The sequence below is a fragment of the Pseudophryne corroboree genome, chromosome 9, assembly GCF_028390025.1.
Source record: "Pseudophryne corroboree isolate aPseCor3 chromosome 9, aPseCor3.hap2, whole genome shotgun sequence".
Classification (NCBI taxonomy): domain Eukaryota; kingdom Metazoa; phylum Chordata; class Amphibia; order Anura; family Myobatrachidae; genus Pseudophryne; species Pseudophryne corroboree.
In genome coordinates this window covers 37,949,374-37,975,290 of record NC_086452.1, presented here as the reverse complement: position 1 = coordinate 37,975,290, position 25,917 = coordinate 37,949,374, and the positions used below count along the sequence as shown (strand labels likewise).

Sequence of the window (25,917 nt, the reverse complement as noted above, 5' to 3'; positions counted from 1 at the left end):
CACAGCATGCACAGCAATGAGATAGGGCTCCCCTGTCTCAAGTGCCCTGTGCCCCCCGGACTCATAATCAGCCCCTGGGGGCATGCCAGCAGCTCACAGAGCGCTGGGCAAGCCCCCTCACTGACGAAAACGGGGGCCCTCCCGTGAAGCCACGCCCCCTTTTCGCCGAGTGTGTTTCCCTCCTTCTGCCTGGAGAAAGTTCCTGCAGAAAGCTGGGAGGTATGCACCCCTGCCTGTGACATGCCCAATGCCCATGCTATCTGCTTCTGCTCCTAGTCTCCTGTAGATTTGGCCAGATCTCTGTGACTCATTTGAATAACTCCGCCCACTGTTGTGACTCCGCCCAGCGTTAGCAAATGAATCACAAGGTCACAGAATAGGGCTATTATATAGGAGATAGATGTCACCTGCAAAGTGAATAGGGAACACTCTGCCCCCACCCCCCTCCCCGTCCCCATCAGTACCAATCACCTGGGAGAGGTAGCGCCTGCGGTGCTGTCTGAGACTAACTGCTCCAGCGTAAGGAGCCTCCGTCTTTGCGTCAGCGTATCAGCATGGTAGCCATACAGTGATTAGCTTAGTGAATAGATAGAAATAATTCTGTTTCTTCAATTTTGTTGCTGAGCGCTGTCTGTACAGTAGCGGTGCTTTCTCCTTGTTCTCTGCTTTCACTGACTTTTTCTGAGGACGCGGATGCCGAGTGACATCACTGAGACATGAGACCTTATCCCCATGTTCTCCACCATCTTGACGCCCTAACCCAATATGTATACACATTATTATAGAAACAGGCGTTGTTACCTAATGGTATTTACATCGTGGGCCTGCAAGGTTATGGACTTTGAGTCTAATTCATAGCGGATCGCAGCAGCAAAATTGTTCTCTAATGGGCAAAACCATGTGCAGTGCAGGGGGGGCATGTGCAGAGAGAGTTAGATTTGGGTGGGTTATATTGTTTCTGTGCAGGGTAAATACTGGCTGCTTTATTTTTACACTGCAATTTAGATTTCAGTTTGAACACACCCCACCCAAATCTAACTCTCTCTGCACATGTTACATCTGCCCCACCTGCAGTGCACATGGTTTTGCCCATTAGAGAACAATTTTGCTGCTGCGATCAGTTCTGAATTAGGCCCTTTGTTATTGGCCCTTAGTGCGTTTGACACAAAAAGTAATTTGCTAACCTCAATATTTGGCAAACAAATGGAACGTTTCATTGTTTGCCTTGTAGACTCATGAGCCCCACGTTTTTGCGAAGTGCACCCGGCCATATAGTCGCTGTATAGCGGCACACAGAGCGCCGGTGTGCAGCACACCAGGCAGGGAAAGAGCGTAGATGGCAGCCTCCCTCCACAGCCCAGCCCTCGCTGGTGATCGCCCTGATCCAGGTTACATCTCACAAAAAATAGATCAGTTATATAATGGCATTTCCGTTGTTCCTAGTATATACAGGGACTCATTATTATTTTCTGCGCCATTGCTACACAGTCAGGGAATTTACCCACTGTCCCACCCACTTGGAGCAGGATCAATATTGGTGACCCTCACTCTTCAAAGTAAGAGAAGCAATGTGGGGGGAGGGGGGGGGGGTGGATTCAGTAATTTGCCCACTGGGCCACTAACCATAATTATCCTGCATGAAGACGTGGCTCCCAGATTATCACTGGTTGCTGCCTCTGCTTTCCTCCCCGTAATAGCCTGTACTGTACCATGGGCCATTCTCCTGTATGAGCCCCAAGGGCCGAAGGCTGTATCATTAAATGCCTTTTCCTTATGGTTTACAGATAGACGCTTATTCTGTACATTTCATTTTTCTTATAAAGAGGACTATAATAATAAACCTAAAAATACACGTAGCGCCCCGAGCAGATACTTGCTCCATCCGCACAAGTAACGGGTGCGTTATAGCCATATGTATGACACAGTGCTATGCGGTAGCTGTAATGTCACCAGCCGTTGTGGGGAGTTATTATATAGCTGCGTGTAACCCTTGCTGGATAAGGCACACCTGTCGGGCCCCAATAACCAGCCGCTCCCGTCTTAAACCGGCCATTGATTTTCATTTAGGAGCCTAGTTTTAGCTTCTCTGATAAATCACTGGCACAGCCGCTCCTGTGGGGTACACATCGGCTAATGTTTCCAGAGTCAATATTTGTAGAGTGTTATTATTGATCATTGTTCCTCGCTGTCCTCTACCTCACTCGCACCTCACTAAGGTTTCCGTTTTATATCATGACTTTGTGCCCCCTTAAATAACAGCAGCAAATAGCAACGCCATAAAGTGCAAACTGCCCGGGCTCCAATTAACGCGGCCCCCAGGAGGCATGTGTGGAACATAAAATGATTACAAAACGCCGACTGAAAATGCGCCAGTCACGGCTCTCCCGGGGTGCGTTCTCGTTTCAAATAACAACTCTAGGTTTGTTTCACCCCCCCAACCGCCTTTAAATCGTAAATAGCTTGACAATTACATTTTTTCCTGCGTTACATTACAACATAACTGCTATTTCTGGGAAAGCTGTGTAATGAGCCTAGACAGCAACCACATACACAGGAAGAATTGTTCTCTCATTAATCACCCGCTTCCTCCGTTACATAGACTATATATTACCTTTATTTATTCCGTGATTAGGTATTATAAGACACAGGAACACGTTCCATACATAGAATTTATTTTCTGCACTTTGGGCCTGCTAGTACTGCTTTCTTCACTGATATAAAAATGTAATACAGTAGCACAGTGATTCTCAAACTGTGCACCGGGGGCACCCTGGGGTGACCCGGGGCACTTGCAAGGGTGCCCTGTGTTGGTGGTCCAGGTCCAATTCAAATTATCTATGGTCAATGGTGGTCATTCCGAGTTGATCGCTCGCTAGCAGTTTTTAGCAGCCGTGCAAACGCTATGGGGTATATGCAATTAGCGGCGAATCGCGGCAATTTTCCGCCCGTTTTTTAATTCGACACAATTCGACCGTCAAATTCCGGCAAGTGGGTGCCGAAATTTACCATATTCAATAAAAAACGGATTTGACAGTCACGCTGTCGAAAAACGGCCGATTTGACGGATTTTGATCCGATTTTTTAAAAACGGGAAAAAACGGTAAAAAACCCGAAAAAAAATTGCGTGGGGTCCCCCCTCCAAAGCATAACCAGCCTCGGGCTCTTCGAGACGGTCCTGGTTCTAAAAATCCGGGGGGAAAAATGACAGGGGATCCCCCGTATTTTTAAAACCAGCACCGGGCTCTGCGCCTGGTGCAAAAAATACGGGGGACAAAAAGAGTAGGGGTCCCCCCGTATTTTTTACACCAGCATCGGGCTCCACTAGCTGGACAGATAATGCCACAGCCGGGGGTCACTTTTATACAGCGCCCTGCGGCCGTGGCATTAAATACCCAACTAGTCACCCCTGGCCGGGGTACCCTGGGGGAGTGGGGACCCCTTCAATCAAGGGGTCCCCCCCCAGCCACCCAAGGGTCAGGGGTGACATTTGCAGAAATGTCGAATTTTGAAAGTCCGTTTTTTTTGACGGAAAGTACTGAATTGCATTGTCGATTATTTTTTTGGGGCGAAAAAGTCCCGTTTTTCGACAATTTCGGGAATTCGACCGCAATTGCATATACCCCTATGCCGCCTCCCACTGGGTGTGTATTTTAGCTTAGCAGAAGTGCGAACGAAAGGATCGCAGAGCGGCTACAAAATTATCTTGTGCAGTTTCAGAATAGCTTCAGACCTATTCAGCTGTTGCGATCACTTCAGACTATTCAGTTCCTGTTTTGACGTCACGAACACGCCCTGCGTTCGCCCAGCCACGCCTGCGTTTTTCCGAACACCCCCTGAAAACGGTCAGTTGACACCCAGAAACGCCCGCTTCATGTCAATCACTCTGCGGCCAGCAGTGCAACTGAAAAGCTTCGCTAGACCCTGTGTGAAGCGACATCATTCGTTGTAATAGTACGACGCGCATGCGCATTGCTACGCATGCGCAGAAGTGCCGATTTTTGGCCTGATCGCTGCGCAGCAAACGAAAGCAGCTAGCGATCAACTCGGAATGACCCCCAATGTAATAGACAAAACCAGTGCTAGTGACTGCCAATCATAAAATATGTGGACAAACAGAAGCGAATCTTGCCGCACAATTGCACCGAAGGACAATTTAAATTCATATTTCTTTCTAAATTTCTCAATAAGAAACATTTGGCCTAGGGGAGTCGTGAAAGAAATTCTGATACTCTAGGTTTCTGTGATTCAAAAAAGTTTGAGAACCACTGCGGTGGCATATTAAGTGTATGTAAAACAGCGCCACCCGCAGGTAGTATACTAACAAGGGGGTTGGTTCAATGAAAAGAAAAATGTTGTCTGTTCCATCCAATTATACATTTCCTTTTATATTCTAAATATCATCTGCTTGTTACCAGTTTTAGTAAGTGCTTTTGGGAAGTGAGCAGGTGTTAGTAGCCTGTCCAGTGAAATGTATTATGTAGCAGGATTCTTATAAGGCATACTTCCCAATAGTCCTGATTTTAGTGGGACTGCCCCCCCCCAATTTGCGGATCACAAATTAGGCGGAGATTACAGGGAAGCAGGAGGGGCCATTTCAGAAAGTGGGCATGGTTAGGCAGATTTTGTTTGAATTATGGCTGTGATTTACTCTTATTATTGCCAGGTTTATTTTGTCCCTGTTTTCCTGTGTAAGTGTTGAGAGATGCACCATTTGGTGCCCCATGCGTCTTTTGTGCACAGTGGGCCTAATTCAGACCTGATTGCTAGCAGGCGATTTGTGCACTGCATAGCAGGGGAGTGTATTTTAGCTGTGCAAGTGTGCGATCGCATGTGCAGCCGAGCTGTACAAACAGATTTTATGCAGTCTCTGCACAGCCCAGGACTTACTCAGCCGCTGCGATCACATCAGCCTGTCCGGGACCGGAATTGACGTCAGGAACCCTCCCTGCAAACGCTTGGACACGCCTGCGTTTTTCCAAACACTCACAGAAAACGGTCAGTTGACACCCACAAACGCCCTCTTCCTGTCAATCTCCTTGCGATCACCTGTGCGAACGGATCCGTCGCACAAACCCATCGCTGAGCGGCGTTCCGCTTTGTACCCGTGCGTCGTGCCTGCGCATTGCGGTGCATGCGCAGTTTAGACCTGATTGCCCGCTGTGCGAAAACGCAGCCTAGCGATCAGGTCTGAATTACCCCCAATATTTGCAAAGTCTGCCTCTAATTTGCACAGCTACTGTCAAGCTTTGCATACGTAGTGGGCAATAGTGTGTACTAATATCACTGCGAGGACGATGCACAGCTGTGCAAAAAAGACAAGAGAACGGGGAGCGATATGACAGAGCCTCGCCATGTATCCTGCAGCGCTATATGGTGCAAATTTACATTGCCACGCTTGCAACAAAAGTGTCAATTCTTAGTCCCTAGTGCAGTGCGAGTGTGTTAGTTTGTGGCTGCCATGCGAAAAAGATGTGAAAATTGTCCTCTAGGCCAAAACCGCTAGGTGGATAGGGGTCACCTCTGTATGTTTAAGGAGGCACTCGTCACTATGGAAATGACTACACCCCATGGGCACCAGCGGGATATATTCTGCTGGTATATGATCATCTCAGCCTGTAGCGGGCGCTGGCGCTGCAGCATTACCGCATCCTGTGCTGGGCACAGTGGAATGAGCACCTTTCTGGGCAGTGTAGATACGTTTCTCTTCCTAAGACGTGATACAGTGATATTAGGATAGGAAGCTAGTAGTATAGAAACGTAACTCTTCATCTGTACATTAAAGAAGAAAACAGATCCGCAGTTATAATCCGGCCTGTGGCATTTGCCACCTGAGGTCTCGTGAGAGAAGTCCCACGGTTTCAGAGCTCACAGTCCTCACTTTGAATGTAACTGCCACAGATGCCTGATACACAGCTGATCAGACAAACTGCATAGGTTATGGCCAAAGAGGTTCATTTAATAAAAAATAAGAATTTACTCACCGGTAATTCTATTTCTCGTAGTCTGTAGTGGATGCTGGGAACTCCGTAAGGACCATGGGGAATAGCGGGCTCCGAAGGAGGCTGGGCACTCTAGAAAGATTTATGACTACCTGGTGTGCACTGGCTCCTCCCACTATGACCCTCCTCCAAGCCTCAGTTAGGACACTGTGCCCGGACGAGCAGACATAATAAGGAAGGATTTAGAATCCCGGGTAAGACTCTTACCAGCCACACCAATCACACCGTACAACTCGTGATACTATATCCAGTTTGACAGTATGAAAACAACTGAGCCTCTCAACAGATGGCTCAACAATAACCCTTTAGTTAACAGTAACTATGTACAAGTATTGCAGACAATCCGCACTTGGGATGGGCGCCCAGCATCCACTACGGACTACGAGAAATAGAATTACCGGTGAGTAAATTCTTATTTTCTCTAACGTCCTAGTGGATGCTGGGAACTCCGTAAGGACCATGGGGATTATACCAAAGCTCCCAAACGGGCGGGAGAGTGCGGATGACTCTGTAGCACCGAATGAGAGAACTCCAGGTCCTCCTCAGCCAGGGTATCAAATTTGTAGAATTTTGCAAACGTGTTTGCCCCTGACCAAGTAGCTGCTCGGCAAAGTTGTAAAGCCGAGACCCCTCGGGCAGCCGCCCAAGATGAGCCCACCTTCCTTGTGGAATGGGCATTTACAGATTTTGGCTGTGGTATGCCTGCCACAGAATGTGCAAGCTGAATTGTACTACAAATCCAGCGAGCAATAGACTGCTTAGAAGCAGGAGCACCCAGCTTGTTGGGTGCATACAGGATAAACAACGAGTCAGTTTTCCTGACTCCAGCCGTCCTGGAAACATATATTTTCAGGGCCCTGACAACGTCTAGCAACTTGGAGTCCTCCAATTCACTAGTAGCCGCCGGCACCACAATAGGCTGGTTCAGGTGAAACGCTGACACCACCTTAGGGAGAAATTGGGGACGAGTCCTCAACTCTGCCCTATCCATATGGAAAATCAGATAAGGGCTTTTACATGATAAAGCCGCTAATTCTGACACTCGCCTGGCTGAAGCCAAGGCTAATAACATGACCACTTTCCACGTGAGATATTTCAGATCCACGGTTTTTAGTGGCTCAAACCAATGTGATTTTAAGAAACTCAACATCACGTTGAGATCCCAAGGTGCCACAGGAGGCACAAACGGGGGCTGAATATGCAGCACTCCTTTTACAAAAGTCTGAACTTCAGGTACTGAAGCTAGTTCTTTTTGAAAGAAAATCGACAGAGCCGAGATCTGTACTTTAATGGAGCCTAGTTTTAGGCCCATATCCACTCCTGCTTGCAGGAAATGCAGAAAACGACCTAGTTGAAATTCCTCTGTTGGGGCCTTATTGGCCTCGCACCATGCAACATATTTTCGCCATATGCGGTGATAATGCATTGCCGTAACATCTTTCCTGGCCTTAATAAGCGTAGGAATGACTTCTTCCGGAATACCCTTTTCCTTTAGGATCCGGTGTTCAACCGCCATGCCGTCAAACGCAGCCGTGGTAAGTCTTGGAACAGACAGGGCCCCTGCTGTATCAGGTCCTGTCTGAGCGGTAGAGGCCACGGGTCCTCTGAGAGCATCTCTTGAAGTTCCGGGTACCACGCTCGTCTTGGCCAATCCGGAACCACGAGAATTGTGTTTACTCCTCGCTTTCTTATTATTCTCAATACCTTTGGAATGAGAGGCAGAGGAGGGAACACATAAACCGACTGGTACACCCACGGTGTCACTAGAGCGTCCACAGCTATCGCCTGAGGGTCCCTTGACCTGGCGCAATATCTTTTTAACTTTTTGTTGAGACGGGACGCCATCATGTCCACCTGTGGTTTTTCCCAACGGTTTACCAGCATCTGGAAGACTTCTGGGTGAAGTCCCCACTCTCCCGGGTGGAGGTCGTGTCTGCTGAGGAAGTCTGCTTCCCAGTTGTCCACTCCCGGAATGAACACTGCTGACAGTGCTAGTACATGATTCTCCGCCCATCGGAGAATTCTTGTGGCTTCTGCCATCGCCATCCTGCTTCTTGTGCCGCCCTGTCGATTTACATGGGCGACTGCCGTGATGTTGTCTGACTGGATCAGCACCGGCTGGTGTAGGAGCAGGGCTTTTGCTCGACTTAGGGCATTGTAGATGGCCCTTAGTTCCAGAATATTTATGTGAAGGGAAGTCTCCTGACTCGACCATAGTCCTTGGAAGTTTCTTCCCTGTATGACTGCCCCCCAGCCTCGAAGGCTGGCATCCGTGGTCACCAGGACCCAGTCCTGTATTCCGAACCTGCGGCCCTCTAGAAGATGGGCACTCTGCAGCCACCACAGTAGAGACACCCTGGTTCTTGGAGACAAGGTTATTAAGCGATGCATCTGAAGATGCGATCCGGACCACTGGTCCAACAGGTCCCACTGAAAGATTCTGGCATGGAACCTGCCGAAGGGAATTGCTTCGTAAGAAGCCACCATCTTTCCCAGGACCCGTGTGCAGCGATGCACTGATACCTGTTTTGGTTTCAGGAGGTCTCTGACTAGAGATGACAACTCCCTGGCTTTCTCCTCTGGGAGAAACACTTTCTTCTGGACTGTATCCAGAATCATACCGAGGAACAGTAGCCGTGTCGTCGGAACCAGCTGTGACTTTGGGATATTCAGAATCCAGCCGTGCTGGTGCAGCACCTCCTGAGATAGTGCTACTCCCACCAACAACTGTTCCTTGGACCTCGCTTTTATTAGGAGATCGTCCAAGTACGGGATAATTAAAACTCCCTTTCTTCGAAGGAGTATCATCATTTCCGCCATAACCTTGGTAAATACCCTCGGTGCCGTGGACAGTCCAAACGGCAGCGTCTGGAATTGGTAATGGCAATCCTGTACCACAAATCTGAGGTACTCCTGGTGAGGATGGTAAATGGGGACATGTAGGTAAGCATCCTTGATGTCCAGGGATACCATGTAATCCCCCTCGTCCAGGCTTGCAATAACCGCCCTGAGCGATTCCATCTTGAACTTGAATTTCTTTATGTACGTGTTCAAGGATTTCAAATTTAGAATGGGTCTCACCGAACCGTCCGGTTTCGGTACCACAAATAGTGTGGAATAATAACCCCGGCCTTGTTGAAGTAGGGGCACTTTGATTATCACCTGCTGGGAATACAGCTTGTGAATTATCGCTAGCACCGCCTCCCTGTCTGAGGGAGCAATCGGCAAGGCAGATTTTAGGAACCGGTGGGGTGGGGACGCCTCGAATTCCAGCTTGTACCCCTGAGATACTATTTGCAGGATCCAGGGATCCACCTGTGAGCGAACCCACTGATCGCTGAAATTTTTGAGGCGACCCCCCACCGTACCTGGCTCCGCCTGTGGAGCCCCACCGTCATGCGGCGGACTTGGAAGAAGAAGCGGGGGAGGACTTTTGCTCCTGGGAACCTGCTGTTTGTTGCAGCCTTTTTCCCCTACCTCTGCCTCTGGACAGAAAGGACCCGCCTTTTCCACGCCTGTTTTTCTGGGTCCGAAAGGACTGAACCTGATAAAATGGCGCCTTTTTAGGCTGTGAGGGGACATGGGGTAAAAATGCTGACTTCCCAGACGTTGCTGTGGAAACTAGGTCCGAGAGACCATCCCCAAATAATTCCTCACCCTTATATGGTAACACTTCAATGTGCTTTTTTGAATCCGCATCTCCTGTCCACTGGCGAGTCCATAAGCCTCTCCTAGCAGAAATGGACAATGCACTTATTCTAGATGCCAGCCGGCAGATCTCCCTCTGTGCATCTCTCATGTACAAGACTGAGTCTTTTATATGGTCTATGGTTAACAGGATCGTGTCTCTGTCTAATGTGTCAATATTTTCTGACAGTTTATCTGACCACGCAGCGGCAGCACTGCACATCCAAGCTGACGCAATAGCTGGCCTAAGTATAATGCCTGTGTGTGTATATACAGACTTCAGGATCGCCTCCTGCTTTCTATCAGCAGGTTCCTTGAGGGCGGCCGTATCCGGAGACGGTAGTGCCACCTTTTTAGACAAACGTGTGAGCGCTTTATCCACTCTAGGGGGTGTTTCCCAACGTGACCTATCCTCTGGCGGGAAAGGGAACGCCATTAGTACCTTCTTAGGAATTACCAATTTTTTATCAGGGAAAGCCCACGCTTCTTCACACACTTCATTTAATTCATCTGATGGGGGAAAAACTATAGGTAGTTTTTCTCTCCAAACATAATACCCTTTTTAGTGGTACCTGTAGTTATATCAGAAATGTGTAACACCTCTTTCGTTGCCTCAATCATGCAGTGAATGGCCTTAGTGGGCATCAGGTTAGACTCATCGTCGTCGACACTGGTGTCAGTATCAGTGTCGACATCTGGGTCTGCTTGAGGTAGCGGGCGTTTTAGAGCCCCTGATGACCCATGCGACGCCTGGGCAGGCACGAGCTGAGAAGTCGGCTGTCCCACATTTGGCATGTCGTCGATTTTCTTATATAGGGAGTCTATACGTGCACTCATTACTTTCCATAAGCCCATCCACTCAGGTGTCTGCCCCGCAGGGGGTGACATCCCTTCTAAAGGCATCTGCTCCGCCTCCACATAATTATCCTCATCAAACATGTCGACACAGCCGTACCGACACACCGCACACACACAAGGAATGCTCCGAATGAGGACAGGACCCACAAAAGCCCTTTGGGGGGACAGAGTGAGAGTATGCCAGCACACACCAGAGTGCTATATAATGCAGGGACTAACTGAGTTATGTCCCCTATAGCTGCTTTTTTATATAATATATATATTGCGCCTAAATTTAGTGTCCCCCCTCTCTGTTTTTACCCTGTTCTGTAGTGTAGACTGCAGGGGAGAGCCAGGGAGCTTCCTTCCAGCGGATCTGTGAAGGAGAAATGGCGCCAGTGTGCTGCAGGAGATAGCTCCGCCCCTTTTCCGCGGCCTATTCTCCCGCTTTTTTCCATATTCTGGCAGGGGTATTTTCCACATATATAGCCTCTGGGACTATATATTGTGGAGTTTTTGCCAGCCAAGGTGTTATTATTGCTTCTCAGGGCGCCCCCCCCCCCAGCGCCCTGCACCCTCAGTGACCGGAGTATGAAGTGTGTATGAGGAGCAATGGCGCACAGCTGCAGTGCTGTGCGCTACCTTGGTGAAGACTGATGTCTTCTGCCGCCGTTTTTCCGGACCTCTTCTTGCTTCTGGCTCTGTAAGGGGGACGGCGGCGCGGCTTCGGGACCGAACACCAAGGACTGGGCCTGCGGTCGATCCCTCTGGAGCTAATGGTGTCCAGTAGCCTAAGAAGCCCAATCCGGCTGCAAGCAGGCGAGTTCGCTTCTTCTCCCCTTAGTCACTCGCTGCAGTAAGCCTGTTGCCAGCAGGTCTCACTGAAAATAAAAAACCTAAACTATACTTTCTTTCTAAGGGCTCAGGAGAGCCCCTAGTGTGCATCCAACCTCGGCCGGGCACAAAATCTAACTGAGGCTTGGAGGAGGGTCATAGTGGGAGGAGCCAGTGCACACCAGGTAGTCATAAATCTTTCTAGAGTGCCCAGCCTCCTTCGGAGCCCGCTATTCCCCATGGTCCTTACGGAGTTCCCAGCATCCACTAGGACGTTAGAGAAATAATAATAATTGTTATGATAGCTTGCAGCTGGGTTTTTATCTTTGTTCTTCACTGCAATTGTGTATCTATGTGACCTTATAGACTGTCTTTATTAAGCTTGGTACACACTAGGCCATACATCGGCAGGTGCTGGCTGATCTATCTAAGGATATCTGCAGATATATCGGCGCATCTGGCTGTTTGTACGTGCAGTCCGCCGACCGCCTGTACGCTTGCTGCAGAGGCTGACGTCTAAGCTGGGCATGTAGATTAAAATACCTGCCCAGCTGGGTGTACTGACCGGCTGATCGGTTAGGGTGTATTCTTACCTGAATCTGCCGCTCTGTCAGCGCGACGGCGGATCTGCCAACATGTCTGTCTGCTGTGTACCCAGCCTTAGGGGGTGTATTCAATAACTGTCGGAAGCTGCCGTCTTGTCGGAAAGACGGCAGCTTCCGACAGTTTTAGGTCGGAAGGGGTTCCGACCTATTCATTACAGCCCCGTTTTTTCCGACTTGTCGGAATGCACGCCGATCGGCGGCTTCAGCCGCGATCAGCGTGCATTGTCGGAAGCGGGGCCAAACCCGACAGGTTGAGAGCAGGAGACAGGGGGAAGGGGGGGGGGGGCAGCGGGGGAAAGCAGGAACCCAGCGACAGCGTCCACCCGGCTCCAATAGCGAGGTCCCGGCTGTAGCAGGAGGATGGGGCACCGCCTCCGCAGATGGCAGCGTCTACCCGGATCCAGCAAGCAAAGTCCCGCTTGCTGGAGCCGGGTGGACGCTGCAGTGAGCCTCCAGTTACGCTGCTGCAGCCGCTGCTCACCCCGTCTCCTCCTCTCCTCCCCCGTCTCCTCCTCTCTTCCGCTCCGTCTCCTCCTATCTTCCGCTCCATCTCCTCCTCCTCCGCTGCTCTCCCCACCGCCGCAGACATCCCCCCTTCCCATGGCAGCCGCTGACAGCTCCCCCCACTGCCGCTGTCAGCGCACCCGGCAGCCGCTGACAGCAGCAGCAGGACAGGACACCGGGATCGGCTGAATCCAACAGTCGGATTTGGCCGCTCTTTGAATAGGGGTTGTCGGGTCCATTCCGACAACTGCATGTATATGTACTGTATACCCCTCAGTCTATACTTCTGTATCCTGTTCTCAGTGATATACCCTTGTTCAGCGCTATGGAACCCTTGTGATGCCTTAGAAATAAAAGATTATAAATAAGTTGTTCTTCTCCTTACCAGATGATCTCCACTCACCCATCTGATCTTTTGTGAATGGTTTGTTTTTGCTGTAGACTCCAAGGGGTATATTTACTAAAGGTCGATTTTGTGCTCCTGGTGATTTTGAGAGGATTCTGAAAATCGGGTATTTACTAAAGGAAAAACGACACTCTAAATCCACATAAAATCGCCAGAAAATAGACTGCACCCTGGAATAGAACCTCAAATAGACCATCGATACTTTTCCATAGACATCAATAGAAAATACCCATTTAATAACAGTCGGGTTCAAAAACGCCACAAAATCGAACAAAAATCGCAATTTTGAGTAGAAACATCAGAAACAGGTCTATTTGTTTTCTAAATCATGTGGAATTACCTGAAACCTCAAAATGATGCCTCTTGCAGGGGAGAGAAGCCTCTGCGACATTCTGGGTATCCAAATGATTCTATTGAAGGCACAGTAATGCTATTACATTTTCAGAAATAGGCAAATTAGCAGTTGAATGAAGGTGTTCTTCGGTAAGACAGTGCATGTGACCTGTTTTGGCCAATAGGGATGCTTTTGTATAATTTGATTGTGTTTTTGGCAATTTTGGGGTGAATTGTGCTTTTATTGAGGGTGATTTTAACACAAATAGAACTTTAAATAGAAATCAATGCACCATAGAATTCATAGTACAACAACAACAACAATGACTGTTAGTAAATGCTCTAAATAGAAAACACTGGAGTCAATTTTGTGGGGATGGTGGGTGATTTTGGTTGCTTTTTTAAACTAAACCCAAAGTCGACCCTTAGTAAATATACCCCCAAGTGATCCAGAATAATAGTGTAGCTACGAAATGCCGTTTCGCCCTATGGCAAGAAAATGTTTTTATCAGAAACGTTATTGAGACAAAACACTACTGTACGGTTACATCAGACTTTATCTTCTTCCCTGCTGTCCGCTATAGCGCACATGACCAGCCTCACAGTAGGAGTCATTGGTAACTCGGTTACTATACTTAGGCGCATGACACGGCGCCGCACACCCGGGAGGGAATGTACACGATTTCTCCTTACATTCTGTATCTGTTCCATGGGATTGTTCAGCATATATTAGTGTTGCAAAATATGTATTAACGGCTTGTTCTTGTCATTATCAGGAGTGGCTTAGTACTCAGTCAAAGGGATGCTTTTTCCTGGAAGAGAGCAACATAATTAGTCATCAGTATAAGTTGCAGCTGTCCCAGAAATCTACGGTTTATCTCACAATCAAACCATTAAACCTCAGCAAAGCTGAAGGTATGTATCACCGTACTGTAGCTGTGATTTAAGATGTGTTGCATTTGGTGCCCTCTAGTGCTGTATTTCGGAATTACAGAAGGCACAGTGGGCCTGATACACATGTGCAGGCAGTTTTACGCGCAGCTGCAATTTGCGAATACATGCTAATGGCTCAGCCGCCGTCTTGTGCACATCGGGCACACATCGGTCAGACTATTGGAACGCTGAGCGAGCCTTTGTTACTTCCCCCAAACGCTGACTACTTGTCACTCGCTTTGTCACTAAAGCCTCCATTCGTGCGCAATCGCAACTTAATCACTGCACCTGTGAATCAGGCCCAGCGTGACTATGGGGCTTGTGTTGGGCGCAGTGTTGATGCCACATGCACTTGGCTGGCGTTTAAGTCTGCGCATTTGTCCCGCCGCAGTTCTGTCTCCTCTTCATGCTGTATTCCTTCTCACAGATGCGACTATTACGTCAGCACAGTTATCTCACTAAGGTTTGTACCTCTTTCCCTAGGGAAACCTTCCCCATGGATGTCTGTGGACACTGCCTTATATGTCCTTAAGGAAAGTGATGGGCAGGGAGATCCCCAGCTTGTATCCTTCACAGAACTCCAGAACAAAGAGGCAAGACCCTTCGTCCTATTACACATGAAATATTCACAGAGAATTCCCAGATTTCCCGTCAGTCCCCCTGGCCACATAGAGTGCAGTCATGTATTTGCTGCAACTACTGACCAACTGCCTCTGGTACCAGTATGCACAGAGAGATGAGTCTTTATTACACCCACACACACCGATACAGTCCTCAGTCCACATAGCATAATCCGTAATTTGTCCTATACAATCAGGGTTTGAACACGGATTGAAGTTGTTTGGATCCACGTGCGCAGAAATTTTGGGCTACTTTGGTTTACAATAGTCCAGTTGGCCAGCAAGATCTTGCTGAGCAGGCAGTGTAAAGTGCAAAGGAAAATGACATCCTTCATGGCCGTGGAAAACATAACATTTTAATGGGTGAATGTTCCGAAATAATATTTTATACAGTAGCTTCTAGGCATCACTTATACAGCTGTGATACCCGTCTATAGCATTACACCATAGTATACTACAGATCAGTGCTTACCTTACACCGTCCCTTATACAGCTGTGATACCCGTCTATAGCATTACTCCATAGTATACTACAGGTCAGTGCTTACCTTACACCGTCCCTTATACAGCTGAGATACCCGTCTATAGCATTACTCCATAGTATACTACAGGTCAGTGCTTACCTTACACCGTCCCTTATACAGCTGTGATACCTGTCTATAGAATTACTCCATAGTATACTACAGGTCAGTGCTTACCTTACACCGTCCTTTATACAGCTGTGATACCCGTCTATAGCATTACTCCATAGTATACTACAGGTCAGTGCTTACCTTACACCGTCCTTTATACAGCTGTGATACCTGTCTATAGCATTACTCCATAGTATACTAGAGGTCAGTGCTTACCTTACACCGTTCCTTATACAGCTGTGATACCCGTCTATAGCATTACTCCATAGTATACTACAGGTCAGTGCTTACCTTACACCGTCCCTTATACAGCTGTGATACCCGTCTATAGCATTACTCCATAGTATACTACAGGTCAGTGCTTACCTTACTCCCTCCCTTATACAGCTGTGATACCCGTCTATAGCATTACTCCATAGTATACTACAGGTCAGTACTTACCTTACACCATCCCTTATACAGCTGTGATACCCGTCTATAGCATTACTCCATAGTATACCACAGGTCAGTGCTTACCTTACACCGCCCCGTATACAGCTGTGATACCCGTCTATAGCATTACTCCATAGTATACTACAGGTCAGTGCTTACCTTACACCGTTCCTTATACAGCTGTGATACCCGTCTATAGCATTACTCCATAGTATACTACAGGTCAGTGCTTACCTTACACCGTCCCTTATACAGCTGTGATACCCGTCTATAGCATTACTCCATAGTATACTACAGGTCAGTGCTTACCTTACACCATCCATTATACAGCTGTGATACCCGTCTATAGCATTACTCCATAGTATACCACAGGTCAGTGCTTACCTTACACCGCCCCGTATACAGCTGTGATACCCGTCTATAGCATTACTCCATAGTATACTACAGGTCAGTGCTTACCTTACACCGTTCCTTATACAGCTGTGATACCCGTCTATAGCATAACTCCATAGTATACTACAGGTCAGTGCTTACCTTACACCGTCCCTTATACAGCTGTGATACCCGTCTATAGCGTTACTCCATAATATACTACAGGTCAGTGCTTACCTTACACCGCCCCGTATACAGCTGTGAAACCTATGTTTCTGTTTATATCCTCTCCCCACAGACGTATGCCTGGAAAGGAGAACTCGCCGTCGGCTCGTACACCCTCATCCCATTTACAACTGGCTGTAGGCTGAGAAAGAGCAAAAAACAAGTCGCTAAAGAAGCCAAGCTGGTTTATAGAGACGCCAATGAGGATTTAGTTCTGACTCCTGAGTTTCGGTAAGTTTCCAGACGTGGAGTCAGGATGCAAATTGGGCCTGAGTCATGTTTGTAAGTAATGCAAAAAAGCAAGCAACTGTGCAATGCCATGTTGCACTGCTGGTGGGGCAGATGTAACATGTGCAGAGAGATTTAGATGCATCTATCATACATCCCTGCAACTTGGCTCAGGCACAAGTTTGCAAACCCACATGTGACTCCCAATGAACCTGACCTCTGTACACAGTGCATCTCATTTACCCGTGGGCAGGAAGCTAACCGCGGTAGGTGGGGTTTACACTGGTGTTCCTATCTGGCCTGAACAGCCCATGTCTGAGTGCACACCTACATTTCTTTCCCCTTTACTAACACCCTCTTTCTCCTTCATCCACTAGGGGCCACTGGACTGCAGATACAATGGGGATATAGTAGGCAGTAACTGGGAGCTGGTACTTTAAATTTATAACCATGTGACTAGCTCCTCCCCTACTATGTCCCCACTCCAAGCCAGTCTTAGTTTAGTGCCCAAGGGAGCTGGTTCACTTGGGTCTTCTCTGAAGAATTTTTATTTATTTATTTATTTTTAATTATTTTTTATTTTTCTTTCTTACACGCACAGACTGGCAGCTCTGCCACTGCCAGTCTGCACCGTGGGAGCTGCTAGCAGGGTCCCATCGCAGCTGCGTGCGGCTCGGGATGGGCCCTGGCTGAAGGAGACACTGAGCTCTCCGGAGACTGGCCGGACACCGCTGCGTGCGGCGCGTGTTGGGGCCGCTCTGTCGGCAGAAGATTCTAGCAGCAAGGTAGCGGTGAGTATGAGTGGCTGGACACCGCTGCGTGCGGCGCGTGTCGGGGCCACTCCATCATCCTGCAGAGCCATGGACTTCCAAGCAACAGCGGTGAGTACAAACGCTCTGCAAATGTAAATTATGTGCCACAACCGGGGGGGGGGGGGGGGGGGGGGCGGAGCCTAGTCCCGCTCTGTACTGCCGGTTCGGCACCTTCCCCCGCTCCTCGGCCGCGGATCTCTTCGCCGGCGGGGTATGCAGGGCGCCCTCCGCTCTGATTGCTTATGCCCGACAGAGGACCTCAGCTCCCGGCGGCTCTGCACACTCTGGCCATTTCCTCTCTGCAGAGGAAACCTTTACCTCCGCTGCTTGCTGTGTAGTTTTTTTCCAGTAATTACAAGGTAATATTAACTTCACAGTGTTCCCTTGACAATTTGTTACCGCGCTAGCGCAGTTGATTTTAATCATAGGTGCCATAGCGGGGGGCGGGGCTTAAACCCGACTTCGGCCTTTAGTCACTGCCACATTGTCCAAAGGGGCCAGTACTGTTAATTAAACACGGAGCCCAGTTAGGCTCACTGAGTAGTTAATGTTATAATAATGTATATAGTGGTTACAGCCGGCAGCGGCTCACAACTCTTACCGCAATTTATTATAATAACAGGGACATCCAGGTACAGACCGGGGTTCACGTCCCACATAACTTCACCTCGCCACATCAAATTTTCCCCGGCTTTTCTCACAGGCTGGCCACCATTTTGGGCAACCAGCGGATCTTTCCGAGAAACATGTATTGCACCTGTTCTTCCTAATTTAGCAGTACACTAGATACAGGGCGGGTGTTACCTTCCCTTTATTATTCCTTGGTTTCACTTGGTACACTTCTTTAACCCTCCTTTTCTCTTTTCATTTAACTAAACGTAACATCCAGGACAGTCAGAGAAATCCCTGTTATGTGAGGTTTGTGCGGTGGAACTATCTGCTCAGCCCTCCACGCAGCTGCAGGACGCTCCTGTTTGAACAGCTCGGCTTATGCAGATAAGGTCATTGTTAACCAGAGACCACGCCCGTCATTTCTCTTCTCCAGGTTTCTATAAGGAAGTTGCTAACCTCCAGGTTACACGACTCTGCGGATGAGAGGCCTCCCTTGAAGGAGGCGACAGATGTCCAGAATACTGATGACATCGATTTTCGGTGGAGTCTGAACCAGTGTCTCAGGGTATCGAGGCGTTTTTTACAGCAGTTCGTCTGGTGCTGCAGGTAAAGGAGTCAGAACTGGACACTTCAGGTTCCTCGGGGATCGGCGCCAAAGAAGAAATGACAGCGACTTTTCCTGTTTCGGATGAGCTGGATGTGCCCCGGTCGGCGGCCTGGAGACATCCGGATGCACACTTTCAGGTATCAAACAATGTTTGTTTCCTATGCTTTCCCCGCAGACAGCAGGAAACTATATGAGACCTCTCCAAAGGTATACCCCTCGATGTATCGCCGGTCCAAGAAGCTGACGGTTCCTGGTGCAACCTTGCTGCAGGAGCCGTCCTGAGAGAAATATGCGGCAGCAGGGGTTCTACCTTGTCCGGAACAGGTAGGTTGTGGAACATTTGTCCTCTGGGTTACAGGATGGTTTGCATCAGGATCAACTGATTCCGTGGGCAGATCAGAGTCACGATTCTACTTTATGTTCTTTTGAGGTCTCCAAGGACGTCTTTAGACTCGGAGCCTGAATTTCCGCTTGGGCTGTCTTAACCCGACGACCTTTATGGCTGCGACAGTGATAGGCGGATATTGAATCCTATTGGACAGCAGAGGCGTGGTTCATTACGGGTCTGGTCGGGAAGGATCTTCCTGCCTGGATTTCTCAGGCCATTGGGGGGTAAGTCCACTTTTCTTTCCCTTACTGCTGCTCCAGCTCCAAGACGGACCTATACCAGTCTTTCCTTTGGATCTTTCCATGCCCTTTCCAGGTTTCGAGTCCATGACAGGGGCGGTATCTCTGTCACCAAGGGATCTCAGAGTAAGAGGCAGAGGTTCAGCATCCGACCAGTCTGGTTGTAGGTCCTCCAACACACCCACCGCAGGTCGGACCTCCCTCCCACCTGGGATAACCCAGGGTGGACGCATGTCTGTGGGTTTTCTGGGAGGCTGGGTATGCTTGGGTTAGGTTGCTGGCGGTTACATACTCGATTTGGAGTCCAACCACCTCAGTGGTCCCTCACCACGGGTCTGCTGGTTTCCAACGACGAGAGTCGTAATGCAGGCGGCATTCCAGATGCTTCTAACCGCAAGGGTGCTGATCCCTCTTTCTGCACATCATTGGAATTGGGGGGTTTCCTCAGGCCTTTGTTTTGTCCCGTGCCGAAGCCAGATGGCTCGGTCAGGCCTATTCTGAACTTAGAATCCCTTCAGTCTGTGATTGCTAGTTTGGAGCAAAAAGGAGTTTAGGCGTCCTTAGTCATCAGGGATGCCTGTTTACTTCCATTGGGCTTCCTCATCGGGCTTTTCTCCGATTCGTAGTACAGAATATTCATTTCTCTGACGTCCTAAGTGGATGCTGGGGACTCCGTCAGGACCATGGGGATTAGCGGCTCCGCAGGAGACAGGGCACAAAAGTAAAAGCTTTAGGACTAGGTGGTGTGCACTGGCTCCTCCCCCTATGACCCTCCTCCAAGCCTCAGTTAGGTTTTTGTGCCCGGCCGAGAAGGGTGCAATCTAGGTAGCTCTCCTGAGCTGCTTAGAATAAAAGTATAGACTTAGTTTTTTTTATTTTCAGTGAGTCCTGCTGGCAACAGGCTCACTGCATCGAGGGACTAAGGGGAGAAGAAGCGAACTCACCTGCGTGCAGAGTGGATTGGGCTTCTTGGCTACTGGACATTAGCTCCAGAGGGACGATCACAGGCCCAGCCATGGATGGGTCCCGGAGCCGCGCCGCCGGCCCCCTTACAGAGCCAGAAGAGTGAAGAGGTCCAGAAATCGGCGGCAGAAGGCATCTTGTCTTCAAGAAAGGTAGCGCACAGCACTGCAGCTGTGCGCCATTGCTTTCAGCACACTTCACACTCCGGTCACTGAGGGTGCAGGGCGCTGGGGGGGGGCGCCCTGAGACGCAATGAAAACACTATTTATGGTAAAAAATACATCACATATAGCTCCTGGGCTATATGGATGTATTTAACCCCTGCCATTTTACCTCATAAAAAGCGGGAGAAAGGCCGCCGTGAAGGGGGCGGAGCCTATCTCCTCAGCACACAAGCGCCATTTTCCCTCACAGCTCCGCTGGAAGGACGTCTCCCTGACTCTCCCCTGCAGTCCTGCACTACAGAAACAGGGTAAAAAAGAGAGGGGGGGGCACTAATTTGGCATATAAAAACATATATAGCAGCTATAAGGGAGAAACACTTATTTATAAGGTTGTCCCTATACATATATAGCGCTCTGGTGTGTGCTGGCAAACTCTCCCTCTGTCTCCCCAAAGGGCTAGTGGGGTCCTGTCCTCTATCAGAGCATTCCCTGTGTGTGTGCTGTGTGTCGGTACGCGTGTGTCGACATGTATGAGGAGGAAAATGGTGTGGAGGCGGAGCAATTGCCTGTATTAGTGATGTCACCCCCTAGGGAGTCGACACCTGACTGGATGGTCTTATTTAAGGAATTACGTGACAGTGTCAGCACTTTACAAAAAACTGTTGACGACATGAGACAGCCGGCAAGTCAGTTAGTGCCTGCCCAGGCGTCTCAAACACCGTCAGGGGCTCTAAAGCGCCCATTACCTCAGTCGGTCGACACAGACACGGACACTGACTCCAGTGTCGACGGTGAAGAAACAAACGTATTTTCCAGTAGGGCCACACGTTACATGATCACGGCAATGAAGGAGGCTTTGCATATTTCTGATACTACAAGTACCACAAAAAAGGGTATTATGTGGGGTGTGAAAAAACTACCCGTAGTTTTTCCTGAATCAGAAGAATTAAATGAAGTGTGTGATGATGCGTGGGTCTCCCCCGATAAAAAATTGCTGATATCTAAGAAATTATTGGCATTATACCCTTTCCCGCCAGAAGTTAGGGCGCGTTGGGAAACACCCCCTAGGGTGGATAAGGCACTCACACGCTTATCAAAACAAGTGGCGTTACCGTCTCCTGATACGGCCGCCCTCAAGGAGCCAGTTGATAGGAAGCTGGAAAATGTCCTAAAAAGTATATACACACATACTGGTGTTATACTGCGACCAGCGATTGCCTCAGCCTGGATGTGCAGCGCTGGGGTGGCGTGGTCGGAGTCCCTGACTGAAAATATTGATACCCTTGACAGGGACAGTATTTTATTGACTATAGAGCGTTTAAAAGATGCGTTTCTATATATGCGTGATGCACAGAGGGATATTTGCACCCTGGCATCAAGAGTAAGTGCGATGTCCATTTCTGCCAGAAGATGTTTATGGACACGACAGTGGTCAGGTGATGCGGATTCCAAACGGCACATGGAAGTATTGCCGTATAAAGGGGAGGAGTTAATTGGGGTCGGTCTTTCGGACCTGGTGGCCACGGCAACAGCTGGAAAATCCACCTTTTTACCCCAACTCACCTCTCAGCAGAAAAAGACACCGTCTTTTCAGCCTCAGTCCTTTCGTCCCCATAAGGGCAAGCGGGCAAAAGGCCAGTCATATCTGCCCCGGGGTAGAGGAAAGGGAAAAAGACTGCAGCAGACAGCCTCTTCCCAGGAACAGAAGCCCTCCACCGCTTCTGCCAAGTCCTCAGCATGACGCTGGGGCCTTACAAGCGGACTCAGGTGCGGTGGGGGGTCGTCTCAAGAGTTTCAGCGCGCAGTGGGCTCACTCGCAAGTGGACCCCTGGATCCTACAGGTAGTATCCCAGGGGTACAGATTGGAATTCGAGACATCTCCCCCTCGCAGGTTCCTGAAGTCTGCTTTACCAACGTCTCCCTCCGACAGGGAGGCAGTATTGGAAGCAATTCACAAGCTGTATTCCCAGCAGGTGATAATCAAAGTACCCCTCCTACAACAGGGAAAGGGGTATTATTCCACACTATTTGTGGTACCGAAGCCAGACGGCTCGGTGAGACCTATTCTAAATCTGAAATCTTTGAACACTTACATACAAAGGTTCAAATTCAAGATGGAGTCACTCAGAGCAGTGATAGCGAACCTGGAAGAAGGGGACTATATGGTGTCCCTGGATGCTTACCTTCATGTCCCAATTTGCCCTTCTCACCAAGGGTACCTCAGGTTCGTAGTACAGAACTGTCATTATCAGTTTCAGACGCTGCCGTTTGGATTGTCCACGGCACCCCGGGTCTTTACCAAGGTAATGGCCGAAATGATGATTCTTCTTCGAAGAAAAGGCGTCTTAATTATCCCTTACTTGGACGATCTCCTGATAAGGGCAAAGTCCAGGGAACAGTTGGAGGTCGGAGTAGCACTATCTCGGGTACTGCTACAACAGCACGGGTGGATTCTAAATATTCCAAAATCGCAGCTGATCCCGACGACACGTCTGCTGTTCCTAGGGATGATTCTGGACACAGTCCAGAAAAAGGTGTTTCTCCCGGAGGAGAAAGCCAGGGAGTTATCCGAGCTAGTCAGGAACCTCCTAAAACCAGGAAAAGTGTCAGTGCATCATTGCACAAGGGTCCTGGGAAAAATGGTGGCTTCTTACGAAGCGATTCCATTCGGCAGATTTCACGCAAGAACTTTTCAGTGGGATCTGCTGGACAAATGGTCCGATCGCATCTTCAGATGCATCAGCGGATAACCCTGTCTCCGAGGACAAGGGTGTCTCTTCGGTGGTGGCTGCAGAGTGCTCATCTACTAGAGGGCCGCAGATTCGGCATTCAGGATTGGATCCTGGTGACCACGGATGCCAGCCTGAGAGGCTGGGGAGCAGTCACACAGGGAAGAAATTTCCAGGGAACGTGGTCAAGTCTAGAGACTTCTCTCCACATAAATATCCTGGAGCTAAGGGCAATTTACAATGCTCTATGCCTAGCAAGACCTCTGCTTCAAGGTCAGCCGGTGCTGATCCAGTCGGACAACATCACGGCAGACGCCCACGTAAACAGACAGGGCGGCACAAGAAGCAGGAGGGCAATGGCAGAAGCTGCAAGGATTCTTCGCTGGGAAGAAAATCATGTGATAGCACTGTCAGCAGTGTTCATTCCGGGAGTGGACAACTGGGAAGCAGACTTCCTCAGCAGGCACGACCTCCACCCGGGAGAGTGGGGACTTCACACGGAAGTCTTCCACATGATTGTGAACCATTGGGAAAAACCAAAGGTGGACATGATGGCGTCCCGCCTCAACAAAAAACTGGACAGGTATTGCGCCAGGTCAAGGGACCCTCAGGCAATAGCTGTGGACGCTCTGGTAACACCGTGGGTGTACCAGTCAGTGTATGTGTTCCCTCCTCTTCCTCTCATACCCAAGGTACTCAGAATTATAAGACGGAGAGGAGTAAGAACTATACTCGTGGCTCCGGATTGGCCAAGGAGGACTTGGTACCCGGAACTTCAAGAGATGCTCACAGAGGACCCATGGCCTCTGCCGTTAAGAAGGGACTTGCTTCAGCAAGGACCCTGTCTGTTCCAAGACTTACCGCGGCTGCGTTTGACGGCATGGCGGTTGAACGCCGGATCCTAAGGGAAAAAGGCATTCCGGAAGAGGTCATACCTACCCTGGTCAAAGCCAGGAAGGAGGTGACCGCACAACATTATCACCGCATTTGGCGAAAATATGTTGCGTGGTGTGAGGCCAGGAAGGCCCCCACGGAGGAATTTCAACTCGGTCGATTCCTGCATTTCCTGCAAACAGGAGTGTCTATGGGCCTCAAATTGGGGTCCATTAAGGTTCAAATTTCGGCCCTGTCGATTTTCTTCCAGAAAGAATTGGCTTCAGTTCCTGAAGTCCAGACATTCGTCAAGGGAGTACTGCATATACAACCCCCTTTTGTGCCTCCAGTGGCACCGTGGGATCTCAACGTAGTTCTGGGATTCCTCAAATCACATTGGTTTGAACCGCTCAAATCTGTGGATTTGAAATATCTCACATGGAAAGTGACCATGCTGTTGGCCCTGGCCTCGGCCAGGCGAGTGTCAGAATTGGCGGCTTTGTCTCACAAAACCCCATATCTGATTTTCCATTCGGACAGGGCAGAACTGCGGACTCGTCCCCAGTTTCTCCCTAAGGTGGTGTCAGCGTTTCACCTGAACCAACCTATTGTGGTGCCTGCGGCTACTAGGGACTTGGAGGACTCCAAGTTGCTAGACGTTGTCAGGGCCCTAAAAATGTATATTTCCAGGACGGCTGGAGTCAGGAAAACTGACTCGCTGTTTATCCTGTATGCACCCAACAAGCTGGGTGCTCCTGCTTCTAAGCAGACGATTGCTCGTTGGATTTGTAGTACAATTCAGCTTGCACATTCTGTGGCAGGCCTGCCACAGCCAAAATCTGTAAATGCCCATTCCACAAGGAAGGTGGGCTCATCTTGGGCGGCTGCCCGAGGGGTCTCGGCTTTACAACTTTGCCGAGCTGCTACTTGGTCAGGGGCAAACACGTTTGCAAAATTCTACAAATTTGATACCCTGGCTGAGGAGGACCTGGAGTTCTCTCATTCGGTGCTGCAGAGTCATCCGCACTCTCCCGCCCGTTTGGGAGCTTTGGTATAATCCCCATGGTCCTGACGGAGTCCCCAGCATCCACTTAGGACGTCAGAGAAAATAAGAATTTACTTACCGATAATTCTATTTCTCGTAGTCCGTAGTGGATGCTGGGCGCCCATCCCAAGTGCGGATTGTCTGCAATACTTGTACATAGTTATTGTTACAAAAATCGGGTTATTATTGTTGTGAGCCATCTTTTCAGAGGCTCCTCTGTTATCATGCTGTTAACTGGGTTCAGATCACAAGTTGTACAGTGTGATTGGTGTGGCTGGTATGAGTCTTACCCGGGATTCAAAATCTTTCCTTATTGTGTACGCTCGTCCGGGCACAGTATCCTAACTGAGGCTTGGAGGAGGGTCATAGGGGGAGGAGCCAGTGCACACCACCTAGTCCTAAAGCTTTTACTTTTGTGCCCTGTCTCCTGCGGAGCCGCTAATCCCCATGGTCCTGACGGAGTCCCCAGCATCCACTACGGACTACGAGAAATAGAATTATCGGTAAGTAAATTCTTATTTTCTCTAACGTCCTTGAGGATGCTGGGACTCCGTAAGGACCATGGGGAATAGACGGGCTCCGCAGGAGATAGGGCACTTTAAGAAAGCTTTGGACTCTGGGTATGCACTGGCTCCTCCCTCTATGCCCCTCCTCCAGACCTCAGTTTTACACTGTGCCCAGAGCAAGATCGGTGCACTGCAGAGAGCTCTCCAGAGTTCTCTGCCTAGAAGCATTTTTGTTTGGATTTTTCTTTCTACTTTTTACTACTTTTTCACAGGGAGCACTGCTGGCAACAGGCTCCCTGCATCGAGGGACTGAGGAGAGAGGAGCAGACCTTC

The 25,917-nt window shown here is 49.3% G+C and overlaps 1 protein-coding gene across 4 annotated transcripts in view; it reads left to right on the top strand.

Annotated features, from left to right (window-relative positions):
* Nucleotides 1-25,917, top strand: part of PGM1 (phosphoglucomutase 1) — a 304,177-nt gene that overhangs the window by 105,984 nt on the left and 172,276 nt on the right. For 3 of the 4 annotated variants that reach the window (XM_063939190.1, XM_063939189.1, XM_063939191.1), the window contains 3 exons: nucleotides 13,982-14,120; nucleotides 14,622-14,731; nucleotides 16,492-16,649. The exons of the other annotated variant lie outside the window; for it this stretch is intronic. In XM_063939190.1, coding sequence (XP_063795260.1) covers nucleotides 13,982-14,120; nucleotides 14,622-14,731; nucleotides 16,492-16,649 — 407 coding nt within the window. The remainder of the gene's footprint in view (nucleotides 1-13,981; nucleotides 14,121-14,621; nucleotides 14,732-16,491; nucleotides 16,650-25,917) is intronic. 4 annotated transcript variants of the gene reach the window in all.